The 22,287-nt window shown below is 38.6% G+C and overlaps 3 protein-coding genes across 4 annotated transcripts; all 3 read left to right on the top strand.

The window, feature by feature from the left end:
- Positions 1–160: 160 nt before the first annotated feature.
- Positions 161–10,833, top strand: LOC103973280 (uncharacterized). Its single transcript, XM_009387802.3, has 7 exons — positions 161–1,694; positions 4,062–4,152; positions 4,290–4,447; positions 4,567–4,618; positions 4,721–4,803; positions 4,923–5,016; positions 9,791–10,833. Exons 1-7 carry the CDS (start codon positions 255–257, stop codon positions 10,369–10,371), a joined length of 2,499 nt encoding a protein of 832 aa, XP_009386077.2. The 5' UTR covers positions 161–254; the 3' UTR covers positions 10,372–10,833.
- Positions 10,834–11,380: 547 nt separating this feature from the next.
- On the top strand, positions 11,381–15,991 carry LOC135584957 (probable prolyl 4-hydroxylase 3). 2 transcript variants are annotated; one of them, XM_065152467.1, is made up of 8 exons: positions 11,381–11,681; positions 11,779–11,863; positions 13,126–13,223; positions 13,303–13,400; positions 14,239–14,368; positions 14,488–14,675; positions 14,844–14,932; positions 15,852–15,991. In XM_065152467.1, exons 1-7 carry the CDS (start codon positions 11,488–11,490, stop codon positions 14,915–14,917), a joined length of 867 nt encoding a protein of 288 aa, XP_065008539.1. In that variant the 5' UTR covers positions 11,381–11,487; the 3' UTR covers positions 14,918–14,932; positions 15,852–15,991. The 2 variants fall into 2 exon arrangements, with proteins under 2 accessions (XP_065008539.1, XP_065008538.1); XM_065152466.1 differs by lacking the exon at positions 15,852–15,991 and having other exon boundaries at positions 14,844–15,182.
- An 897-nt stretch (positions 15,992–16,888) lies between these two features.
- On the top strand, positions 16,889–20,405 carry LOC135638904 (clathrin light chain 2-like). Its single transcript, XM_065152465.1, has 3 exons — positions 16,889–17,431; positions 19,361–19,514; positions 19,626–20,405. Exons 1-3 carry the CDS (start codon positions 16,965–16,967, stop codon positions 20,112–20,114), a joined length of 1,110 nt encoding a protein of 369 aa, XP_065008537.1. The 5' UTR covers positions 16,889–16,964; the 3' UTR covers positions 20,115–20,405.
- The last annotated feature ends 1,882 nt before the right edge of the window (positions 20,406–22,287 follow it).

The following is a 22,287-nucleotide window of genomic DNA, read 5'->3' as shown; positions in this document are numbered from 1 at the left end:
TCTGGAAATCCTTAGTTAAAAAAGCATATCGATTTGGGCGCACTGTACATTTGAAGGCGTATACGGTATACACCTACTACGACTACTGTACGACGGCTACTCCTCCCCCTTAACAACAGCGGCAACAACAACTACAAGCCACAGCAACAGCATCATCATATCATATCCCCTCGGTCTTCGCTCCTTCCCTCTCCTTCCGTCGTGGCATATAAATCCCGCTCCGAACCGCTTTGCCCCCTCGCCTCGCGATCCGAATGCCCGTTATGACGACGACCAGCAGCGGTTCGCCGCAGGAGGAGGAAGAGGAGGAGTTCTATGAGTCCTTGGACCGGATCCTGTCGTCGTCGTGCTCCACCTCCGCCTCCGCCTCCGATGATGAGTCCTCTGTGGTCGGGCACCGCCGCCGGGGCCGCCTCCGCCTCCCCCCTCTGCGCTCCCTCGACGTCTGGTTCTCCGAACCGGCCTCCGTCGAGGAGCGCCGCCGCCGCCTCCTCCGCCACCTCGGCCTCGCCGGCGACCCCGCCCTCTCCCGCCCCGGACCCACCGGCGCCATCGCTCCGATCCGGGACCCTGGGATGGGTAGATCCGCCTCCTCCCCTGACCCCATCCCTGCCTTTCCCTCCGGAAATGCCCGGTCCCGATCCGACTGCTCCGTGGTTCCTGGTCCACGGAGCAAACCCCTAACCCAGCAGCAGTTCTCGAGAAAGCCGCCTCTCGACGCGAGATTTCGGATTCTTGAGGTCTCCCAGAGCAATCGCCGGGTCGATGGAGAAAATTTGTGCGACGACCCCCGTTACTTGATCAAGAGTCTCGACGACGGGAGGGAATTCCTGGTGAAGGAGTTCCGCGAGGACGGGATGTGGAACACGCTCAGCGAGGTCGGGACAGGACGGCAGCTCACGGTGGAGGAGTTCGAGTTGTGGGTCGGGAAATCCCCCATCGTTCAAGAATTGATGAGGCGTCAGAATTTGGAGGACTCCACCAACAGCAGCGGCCACCCCGGAGGCCCTGGTGGCGGTGGGTCCGGGGGAGGGTCGAGGTGGAAGAAGAGGGGAAGTTGGCTCAGAAGCATCAAGAATGTAGCTGGGACCATGGTAGGCAGAGGGCACAACCGCGACCGCAGGAGCAGTGATGAGAAAGATTCTTCGTCAGAGAAGGGAGGGAGGAGGCCGAGCTCGGCCACCGATGATAGCCTGGACGGTTCCCATTGCCTCCGTCATGACCTCAAGAAAATTAAAGTCCGGCAGTATGGTAAGTCCCAAAAAGACCTCAGTGGGTTGTTCATGAGCCAGGAACTTCAGGCGCATAATGGGTCCATCTGGAGCATCAAATTCAGCTTGGATGGGCGCTACTTGGCCAGTGCAGGGGAGGATCGAGTCATACATGTGTGGGAGGTCTTGGAGATTGACAGCATGGGAGATTTGCTGAATGATAAGGCTTCATGGGGGAATGATAGTTGCAATCCATCTATTGTGTCGGTTATCGAAGGTTTGCCGGAGCGATTGTCTTTGGCTAATCCAGAGAGGAACCACTGGGAAAAGGAGAGAAGAGCAAAGGTCGTGGGCAGTAGGAAATCTCTGTGTTTGGACCCTCTGGTGGTACCAGATTATTTGTTTTCGCTGTCAGAGAAGCCTGTGCACTCTTTCCGAGGACACCTAGATGATGTCCTTGATCTCTCTTGGTCCAAATCTCAGGTATATCTTATTTTCTTTGATTACATCTCTGCATATGGATGAAATAGGTTTGTCTTCAGGCAAAAGATATGTGATCTTAGTTTTCAGTATTTAGGGTTGATGATAGAAAGTACTAAGAAATTGTTCATCTTGTTCATGGATTTTAAACAACCTGGGATCTGGAACCAGAATTGTCTTTTAATTCTTTCATGTGAAATCTATAAGCCGAATGAATTTAATAGTTCCTTATTGACAAATAGAACTAGAAATAACTATATTATTTGTGAATATTGTAATTATACATGGTATTAAATCTGTATTAGAATTTGAAAGATTCTTTGATGGAATGCAGTCATAAACCTATTTGCAGTCAGAAAAAGAATTTGCAGGGCATAAAAAAGTTTATCCTGATCATGTAATTTATTAGTTTAATTTCTTAAAAATGTAAGTTCTGATAAAAGTCATACATGCTTTAAGTTAATAGGATCCTGAGAACTACTAATTTGAAATATTGTCCAATGTTGCGAGACTTTTGTGAAAGTACACCCAGCTGTTGCTTATAATAATTAGTAATTTGATTGTAGCTGAGATCACGAAGCTATAGATAACAATCTATGTTTCCATGGTTTGGTTCAATTGGACTTTTGAAGGCTTGGAATAATATTACCATTTACCAGTGAATTGTGAATCGTGATGATATGTGTAGTAAGTTGGTCCGCTAGAGCATGAGCAAAAGTTTTACCTTTGTTATTGGACCAATTTTGCTGCTCATTGTTAGGCAGGTTCAACAAAATTAAAAGTTGCTTTATTCTTGTGAATGTTGATCATGAAAATGGATTGATGTTAGCACATTCAGATCAACATAGGTTCTTAAGTAATGAACATGTTAACTGTCATATTGTATGAAAATTGTCACCATCATGGCCAATTTGGTAATCATGAATGAATTTAAAGGGGATGACATGCTGATTTTTCTCTATGGGCAAGTAATTCTCACATCGTATTTTGATTTTTGGTCATTGGTTCCTAGAGAAATTGTAACCATGATTTCTACTTTGATCAATTTTATGTAAACCACGATTCGCTGATACGAATAGGGTCTCCCTAGCTATAAATGTGACATTTAACAGAAGCCATTCAAACTGCCGAAACAGATTGTTAGTTGATAAAATTGTTGATGCATATTTGTAAGATGGCTGAAGCCATCAAAATCTGTCCTGATCTGATTCAGTTATTAAATCATGTATGAATATGAAAGTATGAATATAAAGAGTGATGTGTTAATGCTGTACAATAAGGGAAAGTCATCACAAGACATGTTTATCCAGCATCATAAAAATGTTTAAAGTTTATTTGAGGGTAATTTATGATTGACATTTCTAAAAGTATTTGGCAAATACATGTTAGCACCATCTCGTGGAAGACGTATAAAAACTGTAATTTCATAATTGAAATGCCGATCCACCATAGGCCATTGTGAATGTGTATTATTTAAAAATATTTGTGAGCTGCTTGCTTGTTTTGAGGAGTGTGAAAATATGCATACTTATAAGGAGGGAAATCGAACTGCCTCACTATAAGGAGGGAAATCGAACTGCCTCACTGCTTAGTAAGTTTTGTGAGAGCTAATAGCTATAGGGTGTATTAGAATGATGGTTTTCCTCCTGAATTGGAGTTTTCGATCTCCTCTGATATGAGAGATACTGGTTGTCTGCATTTAAGATAGTAATTGGTTGACACATAAACAGGCCCTCTGTGCAACCTTATGCATTATTTTTAGCCTATTTTCATACACGTTTGAGAAAATTTAAATTTACACATTTGGTCTATCTCCGTGATGCTTCTGATATGGTTGTGCTTTGATAAATTCCTTTGAAGAGTATAGGGTCTCTGAAAGGGCAATCAAAAGAACAAGGCTTTCACCAAAGCAAGGTCTGGAAAGAGTGTAAATTATGTGCCACCTTACATTTGCACACTAGGAGACTATTTTCCATTACTCCATCCTTTCACACTCAAGTTGCATCCAAGCAATCTTGTAATGGTGATAAGTTCAGCCTTATGTATTTCTTGTGTCACTGAAGAAGTTATATTAAACTTATAAAATATGTTGCCATTAAAATAAATTTGATTGTCTGGTAGAGTACCTCTCTTCTATTACTTCCATTGACAGATACCACCTATGCTGCAGGTTAATCATATACTTTGTTAGTTCCAGAAATCCTGATAGAAGTAGCTAAAGCTCTTGTTACAATTTTGTATTTCCTCTATGTGCTATTTAGTTTCCCTGGCAGTACGTGTTTGTGAAAATGATGTTTGGACTTTAGGAGTTTTGCCACACTGATTATAAAACTGCTTTGTAAAATGCTTTATCTGCTTGAATTTTATCAGTATCTGCTTTCGTCTTCAATGGACAAAACAGTTCGACTTTGGCACATGTCAAGCAATTCCTGTTTAAAAGTATTCTCACATAGTGACTATGGTAAGTTGAAATCATGTTTAATGATATCCCATTCTTTACTCTCTTTTTCTTTTTTTCTTTTTCTTCCCTTCTTGGTGTTTTGGCTTACTGATTTTGCTTATGTTGCTATGATGTTTCTTGATTTTGGCTTTATGCAGTAACTTGCATTCAGTTTAATCCCGTTGATGACCGATACTTCATCAGTGGTTCTCTTGATGAGAAAGTCCGAATATGGAGTATTCCAGAACGTCAAGTTGTTGATTGGAATGATTTGCATGAGATGGTCACTGCTGCTTGTTATACCCCTGATGGCCAGGTTCATAGACTTAACAATTAACATCTTTTTTCCGATTAAAGGACATACTTCTCAAAGTTTGCTTTTTGATTGTGTCTTTATTTATGTTTTAAATAATGCTTTCACTTGTTATCTTGCAGGGTGCTCTAGTTGGTTCACACAAGGGGACTTGCCACTTGTACGACACATCTGGTATGAAGCAATTAATACTCTACATTTTTGTTTGAATTTGTCTCAAATCAGCTGTTGTTGTCTTCATTTGCCAATGGTTTTATTGTCTTCAATTGCTCTTAGACAATAGGCTTCTTCAGAAAACTCAAGTTGACTTGCAAAGCAGAAAAGGGAAGTCTAAACACAAGAAAATCACTGGTTTCCAGGTATTCTGGTGTAATCTGCAAACTGTTTATTGAAGATTTTTGTAGTTTTGAGGTTTTCCTTCTCTGTTGAAGAATAAGATAGGATACGGCTATGGTTTCTGATTAGTTGCATTCAACAGTTTGCCCCTGGCAATTCCTCAAAGGTGCTAGTAACATCTGCAGATTCACGAATTAGGGTTCTTGATGGTGATGAACTGGTCCACAAATTTAAAGGTAAAAATATTTTGCTTTGATACCTAGTGGAAGAATTTTTGGAATCACTGCCTTGTTTAGATTATGCACAAGTAATGTCATAATTATTTGAATGCTGAATAACTGGATTTCTTAGCAAATTCCTATATGTCCCGTTGAGGTTGCCTTGTTGCCTAATAACCAGTGATTTAAAAAGCGCTAGGCGCCAAAAAGGTGCCGAGGTCCAAAAACGCCCGAGGCGCTAGGCGCTCGCCCAGGCACTCGCCTGAGAGAAGCGAGACGCTAAAATATAAAAATATATAATATAATTAATAAATATAATTATTTAAAATTTTAAATAAAAATATACTATTAAATTAAGAAAATCTAAGATACAAAATCACAATGTCACATTAACAAAAGGTTTCAAAATTCAAAACAATAAAATTTTACATCAAAGTCATTCATCATAATCAATATTATCGTCATTTTCACACAAATCATCTTCATTGAATTTGTCTTATTCCTCTTGTCCTTCGACTCCTTCGTTTTCATCAAGATATGTTTCATTCTCTATGTCTTCAACAATAGCAGGAGCCGAGCTTGATGCTTTTGCACTCATTTTTCTTTTTGACATATGTCTTGTATATGTTTGTAATTCTCTAACACCTGAAGCTCTTGTCACATCTCCCCATGTCAATCTATCATATTCAAATACAAGCTCGTCTTCAGCATCTTGCAAGTTAGCACCCATTTCTCCTACTAACTATTCATTTGAATCATCAATATCTTGCAATGAGATTGAATCAAATCTATTTTACAAATCATGACGAGCCTTCAAAGCTTGATTATTATACTTTATGTAAACAAGATCGTGCAATCGTTAATGTTCCAATCGATTTCTTCTCTTCGAGTGAATCTGTCATGTCATATAATTTAAAAATATATTAATACATCTATCTAAATAAATAAATAAATTAATTAAAATAAAAATATTTAGTAATCCTTACATGCTCAAAGACATTCTAGTTTCGCTCACAACTCGAAACACTATATGTCAAACTAAGTACTTTGATAACAAATTGCTATAAGTTCGGGGTAGAATTTCAAATTATTAGACTCCACCATTCAGCTGCAAAATTTATGTTATTATTAGCAATAACATAGTAACATAATATATATGAAATTAATTATATCAAATTATTAATACCTGGAGACGTAATTGTCCTGGATCGAACGACAATTGGAATTTCAAAAAGACCTTCGGTATTTTTATATAAAGATAATTCATGAATAATCTTGTCTTGAACCTCAAGGCTGAGAACTAATCTTGCAACGTACTGATATAACCCACCCAAAACTTTTGCATCAAATCTAACAGATTTAATCTTATAAAAGAATTCAAGGTTCAAATAATATCCTGCTGCATGTAAGGGACGATGAAGTTGACAATTCCATCTTTCGTCAATGATTGTAAACATTTTTTCATATTTTTTTTATTTTCATTAAAAGATATTTTAATTGTCTCCTTTGCTCTATCCATAGCCTCATAAATATATCTCATTGTAGGCTTATTTTCATTATCCACCAACTGAAAGACTCGAACAAGAGGGTCAATTACCTTTAATATATAAACTACATGATTCCAAAAGGATGACATTAAAATGATATCAACAACCCTCTTGTTTTTTGCTTCATTTGCCCATTTGCTTGTCACCTATTTCTCAGAGGTAAACATGTTTCTCATATTATGTTTTTGACGATGCACGCTCTGTAATGTCAAGAATGAAGTAGCAAATCGGGTGACACCATATCTCACTAATTCTTTATTCCCTGTAAATTCTCTCATCAGATTCAAAGCTCCAATATGATTATAAAGAAATCCAACTACAAAAATTGCCCGTTATAAGGTTTTCTTGATTTCTAAGATCTTTCCAATATCCTCCAACATTAAATCAATACAATGTGCTGCACATGAAGTCCAATACAAGTGTTGTCTTTTTTATTCAAGCAATTTACTTGAGATAAAGGATAACAAAAATGATAAGACTTAAGAGTTTAACACACTTAATTGAAGATAAAATAATTAACAAATTCAAAAGATGAATATTACCAGCTAAAACATAGTTGCTTCCGTTGTCGGTTATGATTTGAACGACATTTTGTTCTCCAATTTCTTCCACGAAGTTGTCAAGTAAATCATATATCGTCTCCAGATTTTACAAAAGATAAAACATCTATTGATTTCACAAACATAGTCCCTAAAGAACAATTAACTATAAAATTAATTATACTTATGCGCCTCCTGTTAGTCCAAACATTTGACATAATAGAGCAACCATGTGTTGCTCATGATTCTTTATGACCCTTTAGTAAGTCATTTGTATAATTCAATTCCTTTTGCAGCAATGGAACTCGCATCTCATAATAACTTGGAGGTTTTAATCCTGCACCATATCTTCCAATAGCTTCAATCATATCCTTAAAACTGTCTAAACGAGTTGTACTAAGGGGAAGACCAGCCTGATAGAAGAAGCGAGCAATGTACTGAATTGTTCTTCTTCTTATTTCTTTATCACAAGCATCACTTATATTTGTTTGTCTAAATTTTGAGCCTCCTGCTTGCCCTTGTTGTTTCTGGGATCCTTGAAACATATATAGATCCATCGGTCATTTTTTACCCTTCTTAGTACTCATAACATCTTTTCTTTTTTTGTCATATACTCTTTTTCCACTTGGGTTAATACTCATAAAATAATCTTCTTCTTCATCCCTGAGATGTTCAACATTGTCTTCTGGTAAATTCCTGTAAGATTCATTCTTTTGTGTCTTCTTTTCATTCATATAACTCAGCAACTCTTCTTTTACCTCAGGTGGACACTTTTTGCAAGCTGCTGCATTCTTGAAATTTCCTACAAGACGTTATTTTGCACGAAAAATATCACATCTAGTAGTCTTATCGCAGAATATGCAAGTCACTGTATTAGGATCTTTCGGATCATTCAAATAATTATACTTCCATGCAGGATCTTTTTTTTATGCCATTGGAGACTCTATTGAGTTGCTCTGTACACTTGTCATTTATGTTGAAACCTAGCAATAATTTTAAATAAATAAAAATTAATAATATTAAAATTAAAATAATATATTATTAATCTATTAACAATATTAAAAATTAATCATTTCAAATAAACTTAATAATATTAATATTTAACAGTATACAGTATACGTATACTGTTAAAAGGAAGTGTAAAGGGGTATTGAGCCTGCTGACTGAGAAAAGAGGAAGCGGCAGTGGCAGTGGGAGCACGAGCGGCGAGCAGCGGGAGGCGCGAGCGGCGACAGCGACAGCGACAGCGTTTGCGAGCAGCGATAGCAGAAGCAGGAGCGGTGACAGCGGCAGCGGGAGCAGGAGCGGCGAGTAGCGAGCGGCGCGGGCGGCGATAGTGGCAGCGTTTGCGAGCGGCGACAGCGGCGAGCAACGGGATCAACAACGGCGAGGGTTACGGTTCGTTTGTCACTTATATCAGTTTTAGTTGGTTCGATTGAACCAACTAACCATCATAGACCGAACCAGGATCGAACCAAACCTAAAATCCTGGCCCGGTCGCCTTGGTTAACTCAGGCGCTCGCCCGAAGCGCCTAGTGCCTGGGCTCGGGCGCTTGCCTCGCCTCGCCTTGCCCGAGCGCCTTTTTAAATCGCTGCTAATAACCAGTCTAAAGAAAAGAATAACAACTCACATATTAAACTCTTGAAGAGTTTCTCAGACCTTGCATGAGAATGCCTTTCTGAGCTTATATTTAGAAAAAATGTTTTTTTATTGGAGTCATCATCTAGCACAGCAATCATATTCTACCAAAACATTGTTATTCTACTAAAGTCATCATCTTGCAAAACAATCATATTTTACCAACTCATTAAGGATCAAACAGTCTACTTCAGTTAGTATTTGCGAGTTTTTTTCCATGGCGTTGTCCTTTTACCAATTAAGGCTAATGCTAATATGAATCATATATATCATAATCCATGTTATTAATCTGTTTTTTTCCTCTGAAATGATGAGAAATTTGAAAAGTTGGATTCAGTTATTACAAACAAAGACTCTTTTGATTATTTTTAAAGTATTAAAACAGTAAAACAGTCACAAGATTTGTGTTGACATCACAAGGACAACCATATTGCTACAATTGGAAAATGACAGCTAAACAAAGAAAGACTTAGTTTCTCTTGAGGCATTTAGTATTTTTTGCAGTCAAAATTAAAGCTTTGTTTTTCACTATAAGAAGTTACTGTCATTTTTTTTGATATTGGATATATGTATTAGTTTGTCATGTCAGGGATGTGGATACATTTCAGGTTTTGAACAATAGAATAGAGATTGCTTTGGCAGTAATATGTAGTTCTAACTCAGGAAAATGATCACAAAATCCAACTTCTCTTTGGAGTTTGGACATGTGATATTACGTCGGGGAGAATGTATTAAAAAGAGAATATAAATAGATTTTTTCTTTGTGATAACTATCTGAAATGCTAACTGCAATATTTGTGAACACAATTGCAATGATTGAACAAAATACTTGATGAAATGTGCTCGCTTGTGAGACAAGTTTCACCTTTCTGCTCTCTTTTTTTTTTTTGGGGGTGAAAGCTAAACCATCAATTCTCGAACATGAAAGTCTTTTTGTCATAAAATTGGACTCAAGTTGTTTTTAGTTTGTGGATACTCCAATAGCCATAAAGCATGCAATATTTTGGAAGTAAATGATCTGTTATACATATTCTTGTTTTTGGAGTGATGTTACTATTCTGTTTCAGGGTTTCGCAACACAAGCAGCCAAATATCAGCTTGCTTGACTACTAATGGAAAGCATGTGATTTGTGCTAGTGAGGACTCTCATGTCTATGTATGGAGATATGACGATTCCCGAATAAGCAAAAGCAAAGATGCTACCACCATGACACAATCTTACGAATATTTCCACACCAAGGGTGTGACTGTGGCTGCTCCTTGGCCAAACACCAGTACGAGGAAAATGGTGAGAGCTTGCCCCAACAAACAGGATGAGCTCGATGGAGAATGTCAAACAAATGCACCATCAATGGCAGGGACTAACAGACCCCAGCTTTCACCTTCACTCGTTTGCCGTTGCATTGATTCCCACCAGCATAGTACCCTTCGCAATACAAACTTGAATCGGTTTAGCGATAGGGCTTCTGCAACTTGGCCTGAAGAGCTCATGACAGCTAATAAACAGAGCCCTCAATGCAATGGTGATTTTTGCAGTGCAGGCACAACAGCCCAAAGTATGTCAGCCTGGGGATTGGCGATTGTGACTGCAGGCTGGGGTGGTGAAATTAGAACATTTCAAAATTTTGGCTTTCCAGTACAGACATGAAGCCAGCTGCTCTGCAATAATGGAGTCTCTTTAGCTATTGAAGCTCTTGCATTCAATAATGAAATGTTTCTCAGCTACTACTTGCTAGGTTGATCCTGTTGCAGTTTTGTTGCTTGCTAAATGGCTATGTGGGGCTGCATCATTGTTCGCTTCTGCAGTAGCTTGGTTGATTTGCAAGAGAACCAGTCGGCTTCGAAGACTTAGATATCTCTACGGAACTTGTTAGACTATCAAATTATGAAACCAGCAGTGTTGTACAAATTTAAAGTTGGAAGTCATCTGAGATTTCTTACGCTGTCATGCCTTTCTTTGCAGTCTTAGGTTTCCTCATATTCCACATTATTATTATTTTTACTATGTTATTGTAAGCTGCAAGAAAGTTACAATGCATTTCGGTCATCAGTTCCATAATTCTGCCTATTTTTCGGACAAAATGAAATCGTGATAAACTCTAATTTTACAGTTGGAGAGTTCTGGTCTCAGTTCCTGCGAGGCATATCTATTACAGATAGTGCAAGCAAGTAGGAGCAGGATAAGATGTATGAACAGTTTCCCATCTGACTCTGGCCACCATAATATTTCTCGTCTGTGGTCGGATAAGATGTATGAACAGGTTTTGTTCTCTAAGGCTATAAATCATGGGAAGGGATTTTGGGATATTTATGGGATGGAGTTTTAAGGCCTTAATAGAATTATGATATCATCTAATAAATGTTTTTAATTGTATCGGTTGATTTATCGAAAAAGTTAGTTAGAGAGAGAAAGATAAATCTTAAGGGGAGAAAAATAAAAATAAAAAAAAGTTATTGGAGGTTATTTTTGCTATTTTTAAAATTTGAGACTCTTGTAGAAATGTTTTTAAAAAGGGGGAGCTCCACATCAATTTCCCAAAACTGAGACTAAGGGATCTTTTCCGAAAATTTACCTTTGATCAAGTTATTAAAAATATTTTAAGTATTTTTTTTAAAAATAATATAAGAAGAGTTTGAAGAAAGTTCTAAAGACGGTAGTTTAGTTTAAGAACAAAGAAGCGAACCGCAGACGGCTTCAGTCTTCCTCGCCTTCTTCTCTTCCGGTCTAGATCTCCCAAAGGTGGCTGCTGTGCTGGCGGCGACCATGGCGAGGGGCGCGCGGCACCCCCGGAAGCTTCCCGGCCGCAGACCCTCCCCGTTCACGCTGATCCTGGCAGCTCTCCTGACCGCGTCGGTGGTCCTCCTGATGCTCCTCGCCCTCGGGATCTTCTCGCTTCCCGTGAACTCCGACGGCCCACCCAAGCTAGACCACCGCCCCCATCGATCTATCCACGAGATGTGCGTTCTTTTTCACTCCCGACCCGATCTGTTGACGCTTCGCCCTGGATCTGCGGTCTCTTTCCGTCAGCATTGATTGCGTTTTCGGGTTTTGTAGGAGGGATGGGATGGGGGAGAGGGGGGATCAGTGGACGGAGGTGCTCTCGTGGGAGCCCAGGGCGTTTATATATCACAACTTTCTGGTTGGTATATTTCATCCGCTGCTTTTCTCCGTTCATGTTGATTCCCGTCTCTGCTCCTAGATTTCCTGAAATGCGTATTAGAAAACTGTTGAAAGGTACCAATTTTAGTTGTCATTCCAAACCTAAAAAGCAATGCGCTCTGTTTTAATTTTTGGGGAGAAATTAAAATGGCAGTAATTCTAAAAACTAGCTTCATTATAGATCCGATAAATGTGAAAATTCCACTATTTATCACCTCTCTCTTTGTGGCGACTCTCCTAATCTAGGCTTTACATTAATGAATTATGATCACATATTTATGTCCTGTCAAATTCTCTGGCCTGATGCAAGATTGCCGAGCGAACTAGGTTACCGACGGCTTCTTTCTAATATATCTCAATCTTGCACATCATGATCAGTGGGAATGCTCGCAAGTCCTTCGATATCATGGTCAACTGGTTGTGCATTGACCTTAAGATTACTTCTCAGTCAAAGGATACCAAAACCATATTTGTCAACCCCTCTACAAGGAATCCACCGGTAGAAGGTCATTTGCCAAACCCACACATACCCATATCCACCACCGAGGAACTCGCTCACATCTCTGTTAAGATTACCTGCTAAATTAGTCTTGAAAGGTGTTTTCCAACTTTCTCTTGTGATGATACACTTCAGACTGACCTGCTATATCTGTTCTTGCAGTTGTTATCATTCTTTGATTTTTCACATATCACATTTTCTGCCTTCCACACAATCAAGTGTTCTATATGTTGTTGCCCTAAGGTCTAGACATGATTTTACCATACCATGAACAGTTGGTTGGTCCCTTGTTGAAAAAGAAAGATTTTATTCTACGTGTAGATACATATACTGGTCCTGGGTGGGAGTTTGTTGAATGCTGTCCATGTTGCATACCTTTGCATCGGTCATAGCTTCAAATCTTCCATATTTGACATACCCTCATTCTTTTTTATCTTTTTTACAGCTTTGTGTAAGTTTGCTTGATTTATATAAAACTTTCCAATACGGCGGACTCCTAGATGTTTTACACATTGTTTCTTTACCCTCACTCTTGATCCTTCTCATATGGTGACCTGGGAAAACCAGATATAAGTGTGTGATTCTAGGTCTAAAAGTTCTTTTTTATCTTGTTATTCTTGCTTTGGTGACCTCAAATTATCTTTTAAAAGCTGTCTGATTATGCAAGTAGTACCTTTAGCAAGGTTCGCCAATGATATTCTGTTGGAAGTGATGGGCTCTGGTATTGTGTTCATTTTTATTAGTCCAAGAAAGAATGTGAATACCTGACTGAATTGGCAAAGCCTCACATGGAGAAGTCAACAGTTGTCGATACTGCTACTGGTCAGAGTAAAGACAGCAGGTTTGCATTTCGCAGGCTCTAATTTTGTCAGACATTGTCTCCTTGTTATACATCTTCAATCATACTAATTTCTTTTCAGGGTACGGACAAGTTCAGGCATGTTTCTTAGAAGAGGACAAGACAAAATTATCCGAACGATCGAGAAAAGGATAGCCGATTATACCTTCATACCTGTAGGTGTGTATTCAGTATATTATACAAACTGAAAAACTTTGTCTGTGGGTACTATAAAAGCAATTCTTTTACTTGATATGCCATTCCATGGTTTTTGTGATCATCTTTAATCAAAATGATTCTATGAACGAAAGGGAAGCCCAATGCACATTGACTCCCGCCATTGTCGGGCCTGAGGAGCATTGTACTTTGCAAGTCTTGGGTTAGATTATCTGTGAATTGAGTTGCTTAGTATGAAACATCGTGGTACTTCTAATATACATTTGTTCCTTTTTAAAGTGAGAAATCATCCGGTTCATGTCATCTTAACAGACATATTTGATTTCTCATGGTCTATCTTTTGTAGTAAGCATGAATTTTTCTCGGTAAGAAATGTTATTTTGACTGTTGCTTTCAATTTATATGTAATTTGTGTGTGCTGACTAGATATGATATGTAGTTGCAATGCTTGTACTTCTCATTTTATAGTGAGATGCCACGATTGGAATCTGCAATTGTGTAGTACTGGATTTTAAACATCATCAATCTATTTTGATAATATTTTATTGTAGGGCATTTGTTTGATTCACTCTTGGAATATTCTAAGTTTCTAACATTTATTCAGTGAAAAACAATGTCAAATTCAAAAAGTATACAATTGGCTGACTTTTACAGTGATAGAAGTAGTATGTTCCAGCACCTTAGTAAATAGACAGTTCACCATGCCACTAATTTTCTAACCAATATAAATTATACATCTCTACCGTAGTATTAGTTTCTTTTGAAGTAGCATTTGCCTTAGGTGTTAGTTTTTACTTTTTTTCTTATCTTTCACCTAGAATTTGGCTTTATGTTCTTACAGAAAATGGTGAGGGACTTCAGGTTCTCCATTATGAAGTTGGTCAGAAATATGAACCGCACTTTGACTACTTCCTCGACGAATTCAACACCAAGAATGGGGGTCAGCGTATTGCTACCCTACTTATGTATCTGTAAGAATCACACCCTATATTGTACTCAGAGGCCAATAACATTGTCAGTAAATGACACAGTTTGTAAAAAAAAGTTCTAACATCTTTTCTCTTTTTTTGTAACCATTTCTGTTCCTCAGTTCTGATGTTGAGGAAGGTGGTGAAACTGTATTTCCTTCTGCCAAAGTAAATAGTAGCTCTTTGCCAGGGTATAATGAGCTATCAGACTGTGCAAAGAAGGGTATTTCTGTGAAACCTAAGATGGGAGATGCATTACTCTTTTGGAGCATGAGGCCAGATGCCACATTGGATCCATCTAGTTTGCACGGTGAGTTGTTAAGTGTTTGACCAGCTAAATCAAGTTTTGATTTTGGAACTGTTTCACTTCAGAGATTCATCCACAATCTTCTTACAGACTGTTCTAGCTGTCTGCAGCCAAGTTTAACTTACCAGCTTTGTTACTGAGATGGTAATTGTGTTGTTAAAATTATTGCAGCTGGATGTCCTGTTATCAAAGGAAATAAGTGGTCTTCTACAAAATGGATGCGTATCCATGAGTATAGAGCTTAGTTCAAAATAAAGAAGGTACTCTGCTGCTTGAACCTACTTGTGTCTCGAGAAATTTTAGGGTAGCCTCCTGAAAGTTGAGAAATATTACCTTTTTACCTGCATAAGAAAAAGATGAGCTTATTGTGGATGCTATGTAATTTCACATAATGTCAAAGTGTTTGTTGTTTTCTGTTGTTTGACCCAACATAAGTCCTCGGACGAAATGATTTTGTGGTCCTCATATTTTCTGACTATAATGAATCACAAATCCACTAATTGAATATTAGTATTCTGATGGTATATTTTTTCATGTCCAATTAGATGTACTTGTACTCATCCCATCTATTTGGAGCTCTTCATTTAAAGGCATTCTTGGTTCTTGGTTGTTTAATTGGATAATGGACCTAAATGCGCATTGTGGAGATGCATGCAGTTAAGTTGACATTTCCAGTTGAATCATTGGAGATATTATATAACACCACTTAGAAGCAAATGGTTTTGGAATTTGTGACATGATTTCCCGAAATTATTGCTATGAAATGCCGGGCAAACACAGGTTGCTTTTTCAATGCTGTGGTGTCAGTTTACTTGCATGTAAAAAACTCTGTTTTGGGGAAATTCAAAGTCAAGAAGCTGCATATTTGAAGTAATTAATTGGACTTGTGGATAAATATCGATGAATTTTATTAGCATTTGATGAATTTTATTCTTGCCATCCTCTGTGTTATAAAGTAATAATTTTTTATCCCTGTTTAACATTTCCACCTGATGATCTCTGAACTGTTTCTCCTTCGCTTTCCATCCTCTGTGCTATAGAAGCAATCATTTTTTTTTATCTCTGTTTGACATTTCCACCCCATGATCTCTAAACAGTTTAGCCTTAGCGTTCTTGTTCTTCATCGTTCAAAGACTTCATAGAAACTAAATCAAAATTTCCCCTTTTTGATGCAATCAGGTTTATCAACTATTTGTAGCTCACCTGATTGTTGTTGAGGTGCATTTTCACCGACACTAAAGCTGGGTTCATGGCTTCTGGTTATTCCTAGCTTGTTGATTAGTCATACTCTTTGACATGCCACTGTGTAAGAAAATTGTTGTGGCACTAGAAGATTTGAAGGTAAATCTAGATGACCCTATTTTTCTAATTCATGATAATTTTTGGTTTGTGATTACTTGAGTTTGCAGTGGCTGTCCTTTTATCCTTTTATATATATATATATATATATATTTATTTAGTTATATATATTCCATCTTTACTAACAAAGCCTAATCTCCTGACTTTTCATTCTAATAGACGACCTATTATTATTTATGATTTTTCTATTTCATATTTAACTAAAGTCGAGATCAGAATGATGTCTGAGCTTCGCTCATTATAATATATATGAGATCAGAGAGTTAAATAATAGTGCACTAACCAACATGTTAGTTTGTTTATAGACATTGCATCTCTTCTTGTTTTTATATGATTAATCCAACAAAAGTGCATGATAAAGCTCCACGATACTAATTCTGCTAAAATAGCATGATTTGATCCATGTTTGGGAGCTGAGTTTTCTCAAAATCTGTAGGTCCAGGATTGTCCAATCCAACTCATAAGAAACTTCTCCTGAACATCGGAAACTTCTTCAATTTTCATATACATTATGAAAAAAAGGTTATCTATTTTTTATTAATAAAAATTAAATGAGTTTTGTTCTCATGCAAAATCTTCTCCTCATAGTGTAAATTGTTATTATAAATGTTTAATTATATATTTTCCTCAAATGTTTAATATAAACAATTAGCCTTTTGGTTCTCCCCTTTCGAGGCACGTGTTCTTTAAATAATAAATTTGTTGACAATGAAATTTGATCTTTTGTGCCAAGTGTCATCCTATTCGCGCATGATTTCATCTCCCTCCCCCTGAAGGGCAAACTGGTCATTTAGAAACAGCATAAAATTGCAGTCAAACCATCGCCAAACGACCTTCCTCTTCGACCGATCTCGCAGGAGAAGAGACAATAACAACCCATATCAAGTAAACGGAGGAGGTAGAGAAAGGGGAAAAGAGAGCGCCATCGGAGAGATGTCGTCCGAGTTCGACACCGAGTTCAGCAACGGCGGCGTGCAGGAGGAGGCGGCCGTGGCGCCCGCGTCCGCCACCGCCCGCCCCTTCGACGACGGGTACCTCGGCTACGACCCCCGCCTCCCCTCCCAGCGCTACGACGCGTACTCCTCCTTCGCCGCTGACGAACACGCCAAGGACCCAGCCAGCGACGACATGTTCCCCGGCGCCGCCTCCGCCGACGGCGGAGGAGGGTACGGGTTCCAGCCGGAGGACGTCCCCATCCACCATGACGGCGGTGGGAGCATGTCGGCCTCGCCGGAGGGTTACGGTTTCTCGTCCTCGCCCTCGCCGTTCGTGATGCCGGAGGCTGACGAAGTGGCCAACGGGGGGGAGGAGAACGGCGAGATCTTCACCACGGACGGGCCGCTCCTTCCTGAACCGGATCAGATGCGGGAGGAGGGTTTCCTCCTCCGCGAGTGGCGCCGGTGAGCCTCTGGTCTTTTAGATCGAAGCTTCATTCTATTGCCTATGTTCTAATTGCGTTGACTTAGTTGTTTCATGAAATTGGGGTTTCTGGAAGTTATTTTAGAATGATAGATCTAATTGCATGATGCTATACATGCTTATAGGTTCTCTTCTAGTTTGATTGCTTGGTTCTCTTTGGTGCATTGATCTCTGCTTCTTTAATTCCCTTATTTAAGGTCAGATATCTCTCTGATTAATAATTATATATTCGCGTCAATTCGAGATAAAGGTTTCTTCTTGTTATAGTCGTTGTGATCTGAAGTTTGATTGAACTACTTTTTATTTTTTCAGCCAGGGTTAGTCTTTTCAATTGGATTTTAATTCAGACAATTTTTCTACAATCATTCTCACCAAATTGTCTTTGGATCTGTTTCTTTTATTGGTTTTATCAATGTGAGGAATCGCTACTATTTTTCTGTTTTCAAACTTTGTACCAAATTTATCAGTTTTTTCCAAGTTCTGAGATTCTTTTCATTGATAAATACGACAACATGATGTACTGTCCCATTTAATTATGACCAGCTACATGGATCTTCTGCCAGTATCGAGTTTTATCTAGAGGAAATTAGACCTTTACTATTATAGTATGGTACTTGAAAATATATATTCTGATTTGTCATCTTTTGTAAGCTTCCCATATTTTCTCTTTTCCAATCGTGTGCCACATACTGTCCTTGTCCAAAATCTGTTAAAAGGAATAGGAACTTCGCATAATTTTCAAAATCCAAGCTTTAGGCTCTCTTCAGATCACCTTAGGGTCCAAAAGCCCTTTTGGTCCGAAAGGATTCTGGATAAGGCCTGGTCTTGAAACCGAAAAGAACTTGTTGTTGCATTTAATTCTGTTCTCAATCTTCTCCTGAAAATAGAAAAAAGCTATGTTCTCAATGTTGAATTTTGACTACTTCAAACTGAGTCCGAAGATGCTTTATTTTTTTAGACAACCTTTTCTACCAATCCTCAATTGCAACCATGACAATCTTTCTTTCTGTAAATTGCAGCTTTCATCATGTAGACATGATGTCTTATCTGACACGCCTAACCAGGATTCAGCTTACTGAATTTTTCTTGGAAATATAACAAGGAACATACTTGTGACTAATAAGATTTTACATTGCTTATTATTCTTTATGTGCCTACCTGCCATAAAGGGTTGGTAGAGCTGGCAAAGCTCTTCATGATCTTTTGCTTTCCCCTTTTGAGGTGTCAGTGGGCATCTCCTAGATGGTTTAAGGTGCTTTCTGGCTGTGCTTGCTGTTATCAGTTCTATTAGATGGTTTAAGGTGTTCAGTGTCAGTGGAAGTCTCTTAGATGCTTCCTAATAGTTGGACAGACATATCTGACTTCTCTAGCTGTTTCTAATCTAACTATATTGCTATTCTGTTAGACATCCATAATAAAGTTTTTTTTCGCTTAAAGATCATACAAATAAATGGTTTAAGATGTATTTTCTTTTCTGTTGATAGGTCACGTTTCACTTAGAAACTTCACAACAATGTATAATCTTTACCTTTTGGACCTTACTTTTCTGTTTGTTTATCTGCTGACCTTTCTGACGACATTACTGCAACCACTAATTTTGACTGACATATATTGTTGTAAACTAGTCAATTCTGAATTCTTGCATATGTATTGCTTGTTGTCAAACATGATTCATTTTTTCATGATTTCCATGCATGCGTTTTGTCAGGACTATCAAGTTAAATTGTTAAAATAACCCTCTAAGGTTAACATAACTGGTTTAGGATAACTTAATGTGGTTATTTTCATATCGAAACGAACATGCTCTAGAAGTTCTTGAGAATGGTCTTTGATGCATACTCTAAATACTCTATTTTAGAATTCTTGATGCTGTTGTTTCAAGTTGTTTCGGTAATATGTCAAACATGCAGCCAAAATGCCATTGAACTTGAGGAGAAAGAGAGAAAGGAAAAAGAGCGTAGAAACGAGATTATCGCTGAAGCTGAAGAATACAAACGAGCTTTTTATGAGAAAAGGAAATTGAACTGTGAAACAAACAAGACACAGAACAGAGAAAGAGAAAAGGTTAAAATAATTCTTCTTGCACCTTTTGGTCCCTCTATTTAGTTGCTTTTTAAGATTTGCTATATTTATGATTGGAAGTCCTCTAAGCAGTTTTCTTTTGTCTGTGATCAGCTATATCTAGCCAACCAGGAGAAGTTCCATGCAAATGTAGATAAACAATACTGGAAAGCAATTGCAGAGCTTATCCCTCATGAGATAGCCAACATTGAGAAGAGGAGAGGGAAGAAAGAGCAGGAGAAGAAACCTTCAATCGCTGTTATCCAGGGTCCTAAGCCTGGGAAGCCCACCGATATCTCTAGGATGCGCCAGATATTGGTCAAGTTGAAACATACTCCCCCACCACACATGAAACCTCCACCACCACCTGCACCAGAACCAGCCAAAGGTGCCAAAGTTGGTGCTACTGCTACAGGAAAACAGCCCGCTTCACCAGCTAAGCATGCCAAAGATGGTGGTGGTGGTACTGCTGCTGTAGAAAAACAGCTAGCAACACCAGCGGAGGATGCCAAAGCTAATGGCACTACTGGCTCACCAAAGGGAGAAAACCCCAAGGTAGAAGAGCAAGCAGACAAGGCACCGGAGCCATCATCTGATGCTTGATTCCACAGCACTGTGTTGAGTTTTACTTATCTGGCTCGAACAGTTGACTTGATTCATTCTCTAAAATAAAGTATCGAGGTTCAATCTGGTTGTAGGAGTACTTTGATTCGGTATGGTAGTCCATCTTTTATTGAGTTGGGCATGGAAATTGCTTAGCAGCACAACAATCCTTTTCTTTGAAGTTTTGTGATAATTTTGGTCTATTGGACATGTTGGTCTCAGTAAAAATGTAAAATGCTTCGACTTTTGATTATTAGCTCCTGTGCCTAATACTGAGGGCAACTTCTGTGATCTTTTGTTTGTTGAGTTCCATTGTCAGTTGTACTGTGATGAAGTGTTTTATCTGATAAAATGAGAGCCTCCTGCACAAAAGCTGCATCTTATGATCAGCAGCAGTTAAATATACTCGAAGCTAACTTTTTGCAACTTTCTGCAGGTTAAAATGCCAGACGAAATCAAATTTATCCAACAAGGCTGGAATCACTTGCTTTTATTTGGTCCTAGCAGAAAGAGGAGATTGTTTGATCTAGAGATGTGTCCAAGATTCCGAGAAACAAGTTTGTCCAACATACCTATACAAAAGTTTTTTGCTATTATATTTATAGAATTTACAGCTTCCAAATTGCTTAAAGATGCTATGATCAAGGAGATTTTATGAGTTATGTAACAGATACAAAATAATGGAGTATTAACAAGTTCTTAAATTTTGATCTAGAGCTGGACCTGCGTGCTTAAAGACATCGCCACTGGCACATTTCCGGCTACTACGTCTCCCTGTTTCTTTCCTACTCTTTCCCCCCTTCAACGGCCATTATTTTGTCTGTCACCCTTAGAAGAAGCCTTCATGGCTTCAAAGAACAGAGGCTAACTAATAGCATGGATGACTCGCGACTTCTGCATGAACATGCCAATGAGCCCTTTTTTAACAGCTTAAACATTCAAAACCAATGATAACTTAATCAAAATCTTTATCGTATTAGAATTCAAATTCTCTATCCTTTCTTTTTTATTTCACCAATATTTTTCTGTTTAATTGATTTGCAAAATACATTTAGGTTCAGTTTCATGTTTCAATTCTAATCCGATTGAGCTTTATATATATATATATATATATATATATATATATAACAACTTCAAAATTTTAGGATGAATAATAATTCGTTCAAAATCTGTATCAACTGTCGGTAATGGAAGAAACCTTTGTTCAATTCAACGACACAGTTAAAACTGGTGGTATGCAGCGGTTGCCCCACAGTATTAACTTCCAGAAGGCCCACGCAGACCCTGTGTACTGACTCCACGAGGAACATAACTAGTTGCCCTCCGTTGACATTTTAATCCTCCAAATAATTACATGCATCAATCATTAAACATACACATATAATTACCGTCATCATCGGGTACAGAGACTGCAGTAGAGTTTGACCCACTAAAGACAGCAGCTGACCGGCCAATTCGCTCGCGTCGAGTTGTTTGTCCGTTTGATTGGCCACCAACGGTCCGTTGCGCACGCCATCTCTGCCGTCCGTTATCGCCCCGAGTGTCGGCAGATCCCGTGAGCACGCCGTTCCTTCCGTCTGGTCTCTCCCCGGTGGTGGTACTTTCCAAGTTTCGAACAAAAGTCATGGAAATTCTCGTAAATTTTCGTTGCTACCGTATCCATGTCTCGACGTGTCGACCATCTCGGTGGTGCAGTTCCCCACTATTCCATGACGAAAATACCCTCTTTAACTGGCTAAATTTACAACCATAATCATTGCAAGACCACGCAACTTGCCCATCATTATTTGTTAATTCCCATCGGATTTCTTTAAAAATGTGATGTGTTTTCAATAAAAATTGGCTATCAACAATATTGGAAAGACAAATATGAACACCGTGCAATGACATATATATATATATATATATATATATATATATATATATATATATATATATTAAAAAGATTTCTGACGAAACATCATCTTCAAGATTGCGATAGGCACGTGTTGCACCCACCATTTGGTGATAGGGAAAATAAATAAATAAAAAGGTTAATATAAGGAATTAAGAGCCGACATATCCTCCGTCATACCTCCTTGGATTCGATAAGCCCACTATAATGGAAATTAATAAGAAAAGCTCGGTAAGAATTGACCCTTCAACTAACTAACGGAACCAAATTGTTTCCTGG

This window comes from Musa acuminata, chromosome BXJ3-5 (genome assembly GCF_036884655.1).
Source record: "Musa acuminata AAA Group cultivar baxijiao chromosome BXJ3-5, Cavendish_Baxijiao_AAA, whole genome shotgun sequence".
Lineage (NCBI taxonomy): Eukaryota > Viridiplantae > Streptophyta > Magnoliopsida > Zingiberales > Musaceae > Musa > Musa acuminata.
Note: the sequence above shows the minus strand (reverse complement) of the source record. Positions and strands in the feature narration are given on the sequence as shown.

Excerpts from the sequence above, each read along its gene's own strand:
- LOC135638904 (XM_065152465.1), top strand. The coding sequence starts at position 16,965 with ATGTCGTCCGAGTTCGACACCGAGTTCAGCAACGGCGGCGTGCAGGAG. Across the intron at positions 17,432-19,360 it reads CTCCTCCGCGAGTGGCGCCG|CCAAAATGCCATTGAACTTG; the intron begins GTGAGCCTCTGG and ends TCAAACATGCAG. Across the intron at positions 19,515-19,625 it reads AGAACAGAGAAAGAGAAAAG|CTATATCTAGCCAACCAGGA; the intron begins GTTAAAATAATT and ends GTCTGTGATCAG.
- LOC103973280 (XM_009387802.3), top strand. The coding sequence starts at position 255 with ATGCCCGTTATGACGACGACCAGCAGCGGTTCGCCGCAGGAGGAGGAA. Across the intron at positions 4,153-4,289 it reads ATTCTCACATAGTGACTATG|TAACTTGCATTCAGTTTAAT; the intron begins GTAAGTTGAAAT and ends GGCTTTATGCAG. Across the intron at positions 5,017-9,790 it reads ACTGGTCCACAAATTTAAAG|GGTTTCGCAACACAAGCAGC; the intron begins GTAAAAATATTT and ends ATTCTGTTTCAG.
- LOC135584957 (XM_065152467.1), top strand. The coding sequence starts at position 11,488 with ATGGCGAGGGGCGCGCGGCACCCCCGGAAGCTTCCCGGCCGCAGACCC. Across the intron at positions 11,864-13,125 it reads TTATATATCACAACTTTCTG|TCCAAGAAAGAATGTGAATA; the intron begins GTTGGTATATTT and ends CATTTTTATTAG. Across the intron at positions 14,369-14,487 it reads GCTACCCTACTTATGTATCT|TTCTGATGTTGAGGAAGGTG; the intron begins GTAAGAATCACA and ends TCTGTTCCTCAG.